At 44.0% G+C, this 12,183-nt stretch overlaps 1 protein-coding gene across 1 annotated transcript in view; it reads left to right on the top strand.

The window, feature by feature from the left end:
* SLC12A8 (solute carrier family 12 member 8) overlaps positions 1 to 12,183 on the top strand; it is a 132,794-nt gene that overhangs the window by 24,815 nt on the left and 95,796 nt on the right. The window contains 2 exon segments of the mRNA XM_024754763.1: positions 301 to 492; positions 9,444 to 9,675. Of these exon segments, the coding sequence (XP_024610531.1) occupies positions 301 to 492; positions 9,444 to 9,675 (424 nt within the window).

Here is a 12,183-nt window from a genome sequence, read left to right as displayed (position 1 = left end):
GCGTGCGTCTGGGGGAGGGCTGTCGGCAGAGGGATGAGGGGGCCTGGGGAGGTGGAGAGGGGAGAGACCAGGAGGGGCTTCAAGAGGGTATGGCATGGCTTCGACTTGACATTGTCGGCGCTGGGGAGTCTCTTAAGAGTTTGCTGCAGGGACACTACATTCATCTGGAATCCCTTCCAGGCCTTACTCCTGTGGCCCTTTGTCCTTGTCCAGCGGGCCCACCCCCGGGGGCGTGGGAGCGGTGGGCAGTGCTCCCTCCGTGCCCTAACCCTGACCTGGCTCCTTGCTCTTCCGCTGCAGGGAAACACGGGAGTGCTCGTGGGTGTGTTTCTGGTGTCCTTCGTCGCCCTGGTGGCCCTGGTCACAGTGCTGTCCGGCATCGGGGTTGGGGAGCACTGCGACGTGGGCACCGGCGGCGTCTACTCCATGATCGCGGCGGTCCTCGGTGGGCAGACCGGAGGCGCCATCAGGCTGCTGTACGTGTTTGGACAGGTGAGGCCACTGGCCAATGGAATCGCTTACCTTGCCTTGCTTTCTGCCACCTTCTTCTCATCCACGTTCCCCTCTGACCTGGTGACAGGCAAGTGGGCAGTTGCAGGGAGCTCATAGTGGAACCAAGCTCATAGTCCAGGGCCCTGACCCTTAGTCCAGGGCTCCGTCCTTTCCACCCCCTTTGCCTCTGGAGTCCTGCTTCCACCAGGGAGCTGGGTCTGGGCTGGGACCATCCTTACAGCCTGTTCTAGGGAGGGGAGTGCACAGCAGTGGCCGGAGCCAGGGTGGCAGCTGGGTGGCCCGGTCCCGGGGGCACTTTTACGCTGAAAAGGGGACATTTTGCCTGTGCCAAGGACTTCCTTAGAAGCAGGCTGCTCTCAAATGAACCGGAGCTCTAGACGCATTGATAGCTTGATGGCCTGAACAGGGAGGCTGAAAGCCCCTGTGTGGATGCTTTGTCTGAGAAGGAGAATACTAATGTGGACGGAGGCCCTCGGAAAACCACTGAGTAGGGAGAAGTACTGAAGCGTGTTTAGCTAAAACACAGGGACGGTGACCTAATGCTGAGGAAGCAAATGCGGACATTAAGAAGCAGCTCTTTGTAAGCACTTCTTGGACTGAAAAAGGCTTTAATGATGGTGCAAAGGGTGGTGGGTGGCTGAAAAAACAGTTAAAAGAATCTGTCTGAGTAAGAGTACAAGAGTCTCCTCAAAGAAAGTGTCGGTCTGTTTCTTTTATTTTTAAAGCAGCAGGGGCAGGGTATTGTAGCAAAAATACATCTGATTCTCCAACAGCACAAAGCTGTGTGTGTGTGTGTGTGTGTGTGTGTGAGAGATGTGTGGAAGGCAGACACATGGTCAGTGCACTCTTAAAAACCACTTGCCTTTATGGAGAAGGATCTTTAAGCATGGGAGTTTGGAGGTGAGTAATAAACTGTCAGTTTACTTTATTACCCTGGGGATTTGTATTATCGATTTTTTTTTTTCCACTTCTCTGCTATTTTATAGCCAAGCAGGCTGCAAGATGGACAAACAGCAGTCCTCACTTTCCCTGCTCTCTGGGTAGACGAAAAGCTCCACTCTTGAAGCAGATACCACAGACAGGGGACCAGCGCTGAGGTTTGGGCCTCCCCGCCTCCCAGAGAGAGGAAGCCTCCTGTATGTGAGGTGACTTGGAGGAAAGGTGCTCACAAAGAAAGACACAAGCTACCAAAACTCAAGAAGAAACAGAAAATCAGAATGTGCCTACATAAGTAAAGAGATTGAATTAGTAATCAAAAAACTTCTTACTAAGAAAAGCCAGAAACATTGGTGCCCCTCTGGTCAGGGTCCTCTCCATGCCTCTGCTTCTTCTGCAGCTGAGCTGGGTGGGCTTTCTAATCAGGGTGTGGCTGCTAATCCTTTTTATATGTTGCTAGATTCAGTTGGCTAGTATTTTGTTGAGGACTTTTGCCTATATATTATGAGGGATGTTGGTCTGTAGCTTTCTCGTGATATCTTTGTCTAGTTTTGGTGTCATGTTCATGCTGGCCTCACAGAATGAGTTGGGAGGTGTTCCCTCCTCTTCTATTTTTGGGAAGAGTTTGTGAAGGATTGGTGTTAATTCTTTAAACGTTTGGTAGAGATTGGTGGTGAAACCATATGGTCCTGAGCTTTTCTTTGCAGGAAGTCTTTTGATTACTAATTCAGTCTCTTTACTTATATAGGCGTATTCCGATTTTCTGTTTCTTCTTGAGTCTTGGTAGGTTGTGTCTTTGTAGCAATTTGTCCATTTTATCTGGGTTATCTAAGGTTTTGGCATATAATCATTCATAGATTCCCTTATAATCTTTTTTTTGTTTTTGTAAGATTGGTAGCAATGACCTCCCTTTCATTCCTGATTTTAATCATTTGAGTCTTCTCTCTTTTTTTCTTCCTCAGTCTAGTTAAAGGTTTGTCTGCAAAGAAGCAATTTTTGGTTTTGTTGCTTTTCTCTATTCTTTTTCTGACCTCTATTTCATTTATTTCTGCTCCAATCTCTATTATTTCCTTCCTTCTGCTTGCTGTGGGTTTAGTTCACTCTTCTTTTTCCAGTTCCTTAAGGTGGAAGGTTATGTCATTGATTTGAGATCTTTTTCTTCCAGGATGTGGTTGGGTTTTCTGAGGGTCCTTATTCCTGTTTCTTATTACCCCTAATTCCCTCATCCCAGGGCATGCATGCACTCATGTGTCTTTAGTAATTGCCAGAGGAGATGGCCTGTTGTGCCCCGGAGCAGGGTCAGCAAACTTCTTCTATAGACGGCTAGATAGTAAATGTTTTAGTTTTTTGTGAGGGTGTCATAGGTCTCTGTCACAGTGACTCAACTCTGCTGTGTAAGTGTGAAAGCAGCCATAGACAGTTTGAGGCGGGCATGGCTGTGTGCCAGTCAAACTTATGCCCAAAGCAGGCGGCAGCAGGATTTGGTCAGAGGGCCAAAGTTTGCCGGCCCTTGCCCCAGAGCATCAACGTTTAGGAGATACAGACGCTTAAAATAATGATTTTTTTTTTTTTTTCCTTTCCACGGTACGCGGGACTTTCACCACTGTGACCTCTCCCGTTGCGGAGCACAGGCTCCGGACGCACAGGCCCAGTGGCCATGGCTCACGGGCCCAGCCGCTCCGCGGCACGTGGGATCCTCCCGGACCGGGACATGAACCCGTGTCCCCTGCATCGGCAGGCGGACTCTCAACCACTGCGCCACCAGGGAAGCCCTAAAATAATGATTTTTAAAGCTTACAAAATCTTTCCATTTCCTTGCATCCTCCCAAACCCTTCTCCATTCATCTCTCTGAGACGTTGGTGCGGGGCCTGTAGTGTGGGGTCAGACCCCTGGGCCAGTGGAGGAGGCGATGAGCTGGGGTCTCTCCTCACTCCCTGCCCCACTCACCTGAGCACTTCTTTGGGGCTGCTTACCCTGGACACCAGAATATCCAGCTTCAGCTTGCACTGTCCTGTCTAAAAGCATCTATTCATGGCTTACCTGCTCTTCGCTAGACTCTGTAAAAACAGTGGAGGACTGGAAAACTTTCAGGGACCTGGGGTTTGCATTGTGGGAGGGAACACATATGTAGGACATACAGCCAACCAATTCAAACTTTAAACTAGGGATTTCGTGTGAGAAGGGAAGGGGTGTGGAGGGACAACTCTGGCTCTCTAGGTAGGTACCCAAAGATGGAAAGAAAATTGCCTCTGATTGTGAAAATGCAATTTTTTAAAAACAGAGGCCCTGGAAGGGAGGCGTAACACCCTGAAAATATAGCGGGTGACACCCCCTGCTTCCTGTGGCAGAGGGTTAGAAGTTCTCTGTAGAGGACGAAAGAGAAAAACGAATGCCTGTGATTATAAACTTTAAGAGCAGATAAAAGCATTTTTTTAATATAATAAATTCTGGGGAGGTTCATACATTAAACAAATCGAAAGGGATGTTTTCCAATGAAGAGGAGCTTCATGGTTGGAAGGGAGACCACGTCTGGGGTGGTTGGATTGCTCTGGGGAAGGGCTGGCAGCCGCTGTTGTCCACACCTCTCCCGAGGGCAGGCCAGAGCCCAGGCCAGGCCCGAGCTCACTGGCTGAGAGCCGGCTGTTGGGGAGCCTTGCATCCTAGATGCACCGTGCTCTGTGTGCCCAGACACAGTTTTTGCATAAACAGAATAAAACTCTCAATATGTTTGTTTTTATTTCCCTTTATAAAATTGCTTTACAATTACAAAATGATGTTCATTGTAGCCAGTTAGCATATCAGAGATAATTTAAAGAAAACGTAGTTTCCCTCCCCTCCTGCAGTAACCAGTGTGAACGCCTGGCATCCTCTTCAGCATCTTTCCCTGTGCTCATCTACATGAGTTTATGGATTTTTGAAGTGCTTGCTTGTTTTTAAAAAAATGGGGACAAATTTCATACTCTATTCCATGACTTTTATTTATCACTGAACAGTAAGTCATAGACATTCTTCTAGGTCAATGCTTTGAATCCATGCTTTTAAAGTAGTTGCTTAGTATTGTATAATATGGATGTACGTTAATTCGTGACACATTCTTTCTCTATTCATTTTTTTCCTCTCTTATGTAAGAGTAGTTTTATTCCTTTTCTCATCTCTAAAAGTCTGTAATTTTGCTCTTTCTCTTTTCCTCTTAATCAGGTTGCCAGGTGTTTATGTATTTTATTGATCTCAAAAAAAAATCAGCTTTTGTTCTTTATATCCTTTCATATTTTTCTTTCATTTCATTAATTTCATATATCCTTTATTAAATACTTCTTCCTACTGTCTTTTTATTTATAATGATTTTTAAAGTCACTTCTTAAGTTAATACTTTGTTCATGTATTTTTCTGCATTTTAAAACTAATATGAACATTTAGAATTATACTTTTTTCCCCTTCTGAATGCAGGATTAATGTGCTTCCCAAGTTTTAGAATCAATCCTTTTTATTACTTTCTAGATAATTTGAAATTTTAAAAATTTCTCCATATTTTGCCAACGTGGCTCAAATTTATTTCTGTTGTATTTTCCCCCTTGTTGATTTGGAAGTTCTATTGATACTATGCTTTTCATTCTGTGGGTAGTTATTATCTACTTTTAGAAGCTATAATTATACTTTTTCTATACTTCCCAAACAAAAACATTACTTGTTAGCTCCTCCACATACCAAATATAAAATCTCTATGATACTTTTACTTACCTACATTCCATAATTACCCTTACCTCTTACCCCAAATCCTTAGATTTTGAAAAGGTGGTTTAATTTTGGGCTGTTATAGCTTTCCCTTAAAAGTAAGTCTCTTCAGTTTCAAGAATCCTGACTTACAACTTACGTTGCAAATTTCCAGTGACATTACCATCATTTATTTAGCATTAACAAAGTATTTTAATGAAATTCATGGCTAACTACTGTCTCCTTTACATCAGTAGCTAATAATAAAGTAATAATGATAATGCCAATAGCTATTATTTCTCCAACTCTAACTATGAGCCAGGTATTGTTCTAGGACTTTACACCAATTATCTCATTTAATCCTAAATTATCTCATTTAATAACCTTTTTTTTAAAAGATGGTTTCTTCTTTTTGTTGCTATTTAAATTCTCTTTTTTTAAAATTGTATAGTTGATTTACAATAGTGTGTTAATTTCTGCTGTACAGCAAAGTGATTCAGTTGTGTGTGTGTGTGTGTATACACACATATACACATCCATTCTTTTTTTTTTAATATTCTTTTCCATTATGGTTTATCATAGGATATTGAGTTTAGTTCTTTGTGCTATACAGTAGGACCTTTATCCATTCTGTGTATTATAGCTTACATCTGCTAATCCCAGCCTCCCACTCCATCCCTACCTCAGTCACCTTCCCCTTGGCAACCACAAGTCTGTTCTCTATGTCTATGAGTCTGTTTCTATTTCGTAGATAGATTCATTTGTGTCATATTTGAGATTGCACATATTAAGTGATATTATTTGTCTTTCTCTTTCTGACTTACTTCACTTAGTATGGTAACCTCTAAGTCCATCCATGTTGCTGCAAATGGCATTATTTCATTCTTTTTTATGGCTGAGTAGTATTCCATTGTATATACGTACCACATCTTCTTTATCCATTCATGTGTTGATGGACATTTAGGTTGTTTCCATGTCTTGGCTATTGTGAATAGTGCTGCTGTGAACATAGGGGTGCATATATCTTTTTGCATTAGAGTTTTATCTGGGTATATGCCCAGGAGTGGGATTGCTGGATCATATGGTAATTCTGTTTTTAGTTTTCTGAGGAACCTCCATACTGTTTTCCATAGTGGCTACATCAACTTATATTCCCACCAAGTGTAGGAGGTTTCCCTTTTCTCCACATCCTCTCTAGCATACGTTATTTGTAGAGTTTTTAATGAAGACCATTCTGACCATTGTGAGGTGGTACTTCATTGTAGTTTTGGTTTGCATTTCTCTAATAATTAGTGATTTGAGCATCTTTTCACGTGCTTATTGGCTATTTGTATTTCTTCTTTGGAGAAATGTCTGTTTAGGTCTTCTGCCCACTTTTCGATTGCATTGTTTGTTTTTTTTGTTGTTGAGTTGTATGAGCTGTTTGTATATTTTGGAAATTAAGCCCTTGTTGGTCGCATTGTTTGCAAATATTTTTTCCCATTCTGTAGGTTGTCTTTTCATTTTGCTTATAGTTTCCTTCGCTGTGCAAAAGCGTGTAAGTTTGATTAGGTCCTGTTTGTTTATTTTTGTTTTTATTTCTGTTGCCTTGGGATACTGACCTAAGAAAACATTTGTATGATTTATGTCAGAGAATGTTTCATCTATGATCTCTTCTAGGAGTCTTATGGTATCATGTCTTATGTTTAAGTCTTTAAGCCATTTTGAGTTTATTTTTGTGTAAGGTGAGAGGGGTTCTAACTTCATTGATTTACATGCGGCTGTCCATCTTTCCCACCATCACTTGCTGAAGAGAGTGTCCTTTTTCCCCTTGTATATTTTTGCCTCCTTTGTTGAAGGTTAATTGAATGTAGGTGTGTGGGTTTATTTCTGGGCTCTCTATTCCTCACAATAACCTTTTGAAGTAAGTACTATTATTATCTGTGTTTCACAGAGGCAGACATGAGCCACAGAGAGGTTGAAACACTTTCCCAAGTCACACAGCTAAGGCTGGGAGCCACAGCATTTGGCCTGAGGTAGTTTGGTTTCATAGGCTATGCTTCTGACCACCGTGCTCTTGTCACATATCCTCCAGAGCTTTTACTTTTTTTGTTACTGGCATCTTTGGGCTAAAAAGTGATTTTAGGTACAAACCTGAGAGAGGGGCGCTACTGGGGTTACTTCAGTAATCGGTTTGGAAGCTCCAGGTGCAAACAGTCATATTCAAGTTCTGGCATCACCCTCTGCATGTGAGAGACCTCAGACACCTGGGAAAGTGATGCCTGTACAAACGATAATCAGTACTACATTTTTTAATTTTTTATTTTTTTGCGGTACGCGGGCCTCTCACTGTTGTGGCCTCTCCCGCTGCGGAGCACAGGCTCCGGACGCGCAGGCTCAGCGGCCATGGCTCACGGGCCCAGCCGCTCCGCGGAAGGTGGGATCTTCCCGGACCAGGGCACGAGCCCGTGTCCCCTGCCTCGGCAGGCAGACTCTCAACCACTGCGCCACCAGGGAAGCCCTCCCCTACATTTATTGGGCTTCCCCCCCTCACCCAAATACAGACAGAAATGCCTACTCTAAATTTGGGGAATACCGACAATGATGTTATATCTAGCTGCAAAGTGAGCCGATCTCAGTGAAGAATGAAGCCTCCTTGGTGAGCTCCCCTCAAACACAGAAATTGTATAAGCCTTCTTGTCTTTATATTAATGGACTAAAACTTAATGGTGTCTGCTTCCCGGAGCATTTTTCATACAGTCAACATATCATAAAGTATTTATAGATTGTTTGCAACGTAGTTAGCAAATGCAGGGGATTTTAGGAGGCGCAATCAGCATAAAATTTTTTTAAAGATGTTTGCGTTCTTGGTGTGTGTGGGGGGCGACAAACTTATGTGCGTGAAATAATAATAGAGTACAGAGCCAGATAATTAATTGCAAGGTACCAGCAGTAAGCATAGTATTTATTCAGAAACAGGGGATGAGGAAAGGCTTCATGGAAAAGGAGGAACTTGACTGTGGTTTGACTAGAGTTTGTTTCCTGAGAGAGCAACAAGTGCAGAGCGACAGTGATGAGAGTGCCCTGCTGGCCCTGGGGGAGGGTAAAGGGACCAACCCGATAAGAGAAGGGGGCTGAGGAACTATGGAAAATGAGGCTGGTGTTATTTTCAAATATTTATTTGAAATTATGTTTCAGGTTTTTTAAGAGGTAGCATCCTGACTCTCAGGCAAAGATAAAATAAACATGTGACAAAGGGTTTATTCAGCTCATTAACTAGTGGAGGAGCCGGGAAGATGTTAAGGTTGAGAAGTGAGGTATGGACCCTCGATGGAGACAGATCAAATCCATAAATTCCTAGTTCAGCAATTTCATAAATAAATATAAGGATAAGATTGCTAGGTTAGATACAAAACCGGTTAATGTCTTACAGGACCACAAACCCTAATCTTTTGTGTTGTCTGTTCCACCAGGCAGGAGTTCTATACATCTCTGCAGGAAGAAAAAAAATCCATAAGTTAACATGTAACTTCACTAAGTCTAGGACGTTTGATACATTTAAGCAGTAGTAAACAGTGAGTAGAACTAAGTACATTCACTTAGATAGTCCTTGGGTAGCCTTTGTTCCATATGACATTGGAAGGACGTGCTGCCCACTTTTTTTTTTTCTTATTTCTGAGTTTTAGGTAATTTAAAAAATAGGGCTTCCCTGGTGGCGCAGTGGTTGAGAGTCCGCCTGCCGATGCAGGGGACACGGGTTCGTGCCCCGGTCCAGGAAGATCCCGCATGCAGCGGAGTGGCTGGGACCATGAGCCATGGCCGCTGAGCCTGCGTGTCCGGAGCCTGTGCTCCGCAGCGGGAGAGGCCACAACAGTGAGAGGCCCGCATACCACACACACAAAAAAATAATAATAGTGACATGCAAAGAAATAGAGAAAAAACTGGGGTTTCCTTCAGTGCCCTTCTAAGGCTTTGAGATGGGACTCCCCCTTGTGCTCCTGTTCTCTATTTAATTCTTCACAGGGGCCTGTATAGGTCTCTTTGGCCCAGAATCCCATCTTCTTCCTTCCATAACCTTTTCATCTTAGTTACCACCGACAATCATTCTCCCCTCTGGATGGTGGGAGAGATGTAGACGAGAAGAAAGGGGGCCCCAGGCAGGACTCCTGAGCAGGAAGGGCTCATTTAACCCCCATGATGGTTCCTGGGTGTTGAATTCCGAAGGTGAGCAGGGTCCTCGGTGCCGGGCAGCCCTGCTGCTTTTTTCTCTTGCTGACCCTTCCTACCTTGAATTGCCTGTCAGTGTGTTGCAGGTGCCATGTATATCACTGGCTTCGCTGAATCCATCTCAGATCTGCTGAGTCTCAGGAATATCTGGGCCGTGCGAGGAATTTCAGTTGCGGTGCTTCTGGCCTTGCTGGGGATTAACCTAGCAGGTGTCAAATGGATAATCCGCCTCCAGCTGCTGCTGTTGCTCCTGCTGGCCGTGTCCACGCTGGACTTTGTGGTGGGCTCTTTCACACACCTGGACCCAGGTAAGCCTTTTGGAGTTCAGCAGATGGCCTTATGGGGGTCTGCACTGCTTTCTAGATGTTTGTAGGTCTGGGTTTGCAAGATGACCCCCAATAGCCTTTACCTGCAGTGAGTGTGTGCTGTTCGCGAGCAGCTGAGGGGTGTGTCATGGTGCAGTTTCAGAGGCCAGAAAGCCCCTCCTCACATAGACATCTTCACCGGGCACATTTCCCATGTTTCTTTTTATTTACTTGCCGTAAAAAAAAAAAAAAAAAAACAAGAAAATTTAGATAAAGACCAGAATTAAGTAGAACTGGATTTGACAAAGATCAATTCATGAAAGTGATTATACGCAAGAAATAAATTTGGGAGTAGGAAAGGAAATAGATTTTAATTTTATCTGTCATATTTTATTTCTTTTTAAAAAAAGACGATGCAAACATAACAAATGTTAACAATTGTCATTTCTGGGAGAGCGGGACAGGTATGTGTTTGATTGTCTATAGTTTTCAATATTAAGTTTTTTTCAAAACAAAAATATGAATCTGTTAACTAAGCTTAAAGAAAGAAAATAAACAGCAGGGTATTCTTTTGCACCATTTGGAAATGGTGTCATATATTGATAATCAATCAGTCACTGTTTATTCTAACCCTGGATTTTCTGCAGCCTTGAGGATACATGGCAACTCTAATCCTAAATCCTATGCTTTGACTGAGACGCTATTACCCAAAGTATCCATAATTTTGTAGCTTTGTGATTTGGGGTGATTTGGCATCAAAAGTCTTTGTTTCTCTCCAGAGTACGGAACTATTCCTGGGATGCTGTAGGAAAAAGATAACTGCCTGATATTTCACACTTCGGGTACTTTGTCTTTTTATGGCAATAGTGACTAGGCATCTACATTGGAACATGGACAGAGAAAGGGAGCTGGGGCCACCAGCTGTGTTAACAAAGAAAAAGGAAAGAGATCAAGAGCACAGACCAGCCACCTCTAATGGTGGTGGCGGCGGCGACGGCCGCTGTATTGGATGAGCACTTCTGTGCCAGGCATTTTGGCTAGCACCTCACAGGGCTTATCTCATTATCATAACCTCATGGGGGAGGAACAGTTATACCCATTTAACAGATGAGGAAAGCGAGGATTATATAATTTGTAGTAACGCATGGCAGATGTGGGTGTGAAACTGGATCTGTTTGACTGTAAAGCTGAGCTCTTTCCTGAGGTGGGAACAATACCACTGTCTTTCTATGATAGCAGCTCTTCTTTTCCCCTTCAAGGCTGCCCCTGGGGTGTGTTCTAAACAGCCTCGTCTTTCATAAAAGTGTTGGTTGCGGGAAGGTGACAGTTCAGTTGGTGCACCCTCATCTGGCTTTATTGCTTTTTCATCTATTAAGATTCTTCTGTGGGAAAAGTCACTCATCTGAGCTCCCTGCGTGCCCTCTACCCTCTGGCATCCTGGTCCATCCCCCAGAACCTCCAGACTGCCCCATGATCTAACATCTAAAATGTTAACCCCTGTACATCGGGGAGCCCCCAGGGCCCACTCCAGTGCTAAGGACCGGTGCAGTGTCCAGCCTGAGCCTTGCAGCTTGTTGAACATTTGGAGCATCTCCACTGGGGGGAAGGAGTGATTTTTTTCCTGGCTTTGCACCACGCTGCAGAGACAGCCCACATCCTGAGAGAGACCTGCTGGCTGTTTGGCCATCAAACTATCAGTGAAGGAGAGAGAGAGAGCGAGCGAGAGAGAGCGAGAGAGAGAGAGCGAGAGAGACAGAGAGACAAGAGAGAGAGCGACAGAGACAGAGAGAGCGAGAGAGAGAGCGAGAGAGACAGAGAGAGCGAGAGAGACAGAGAGAGCGAGAGCGAGAGAGAGAGAGCGAGAGAGACAGAGAGACAGAGAGAGAGCGAGAGAGACAGACAGAGAGCGAGAGAGACAGAGCGAGAGAGAGAGAGAGAGAGAGAGAGAGAGAGAGAGAGAGAGAGAGAGAGAGAGCGAGAGAGAGCGAGAGAGCGCACTCCAGACTTCATGCCTGGGTCCTTTCCGCCTGCTGACATGGTTGCTGCAAGAGCATAAGTAGTTAAGTTGCACGGTGATGCTACCGGCTTCTTTGAAACCTCCATAGGCTGTCGTATTTGCCTTCTTTATTAGAAGTTTTCTTGGCTGCTCTTCTGACTTACTCCAAATATTTCTCTTTCCTTCTGGTCAGTACATTACCAGGGTGTAGTGCGAAATGAAATTTATTTTCAATTATTCCCATAGTAACTGGCCCCTCTAGAATCTGTTTTTGGTATCACTGGTGTTTTATATGGGCTACTTTCTTTGCAGTTAAAAATCCAAACTGAAACTAGACCATAAACCTTCAGAATGGGTTTAGCAGAATTATTTCAACTCTTTTAGAAAATGGCATACATGTAGAGATTTGAAAAAAAAAAAAAACTGGAAGAGAGACTGGAAGGAACTAAGCCCAAGTGTTAACAGTGGTCATCTTTCTGCTGAGGTTATGGGTGGCTGTATTACCTTGTTTCTAC

Source organism: Neophocaena asiaeorientalis, unplaced genomic scaffold (assembly GCF_003031525.2).
Source record: "Neophocaena asiaeorientalis asiaeorientalis breed wild unplaced genomic scaffold, Neophocaena_asiaeorientalis_V1.1 scaffold423, whole genome shotgun sequence".
NCBI classification, from domain to species: Eukaryota; Metazoa; Chordata; class Mammalia; order Artiodactyla; family Phocoenidae; genus Neophocaena; species Neophocaena asiaeorientalis.
The sequence above is the reverse complement of the archived record's forward strand: the minus strand, read 5'-3'. Positions and strand labels throughout refer to the sequence as shown.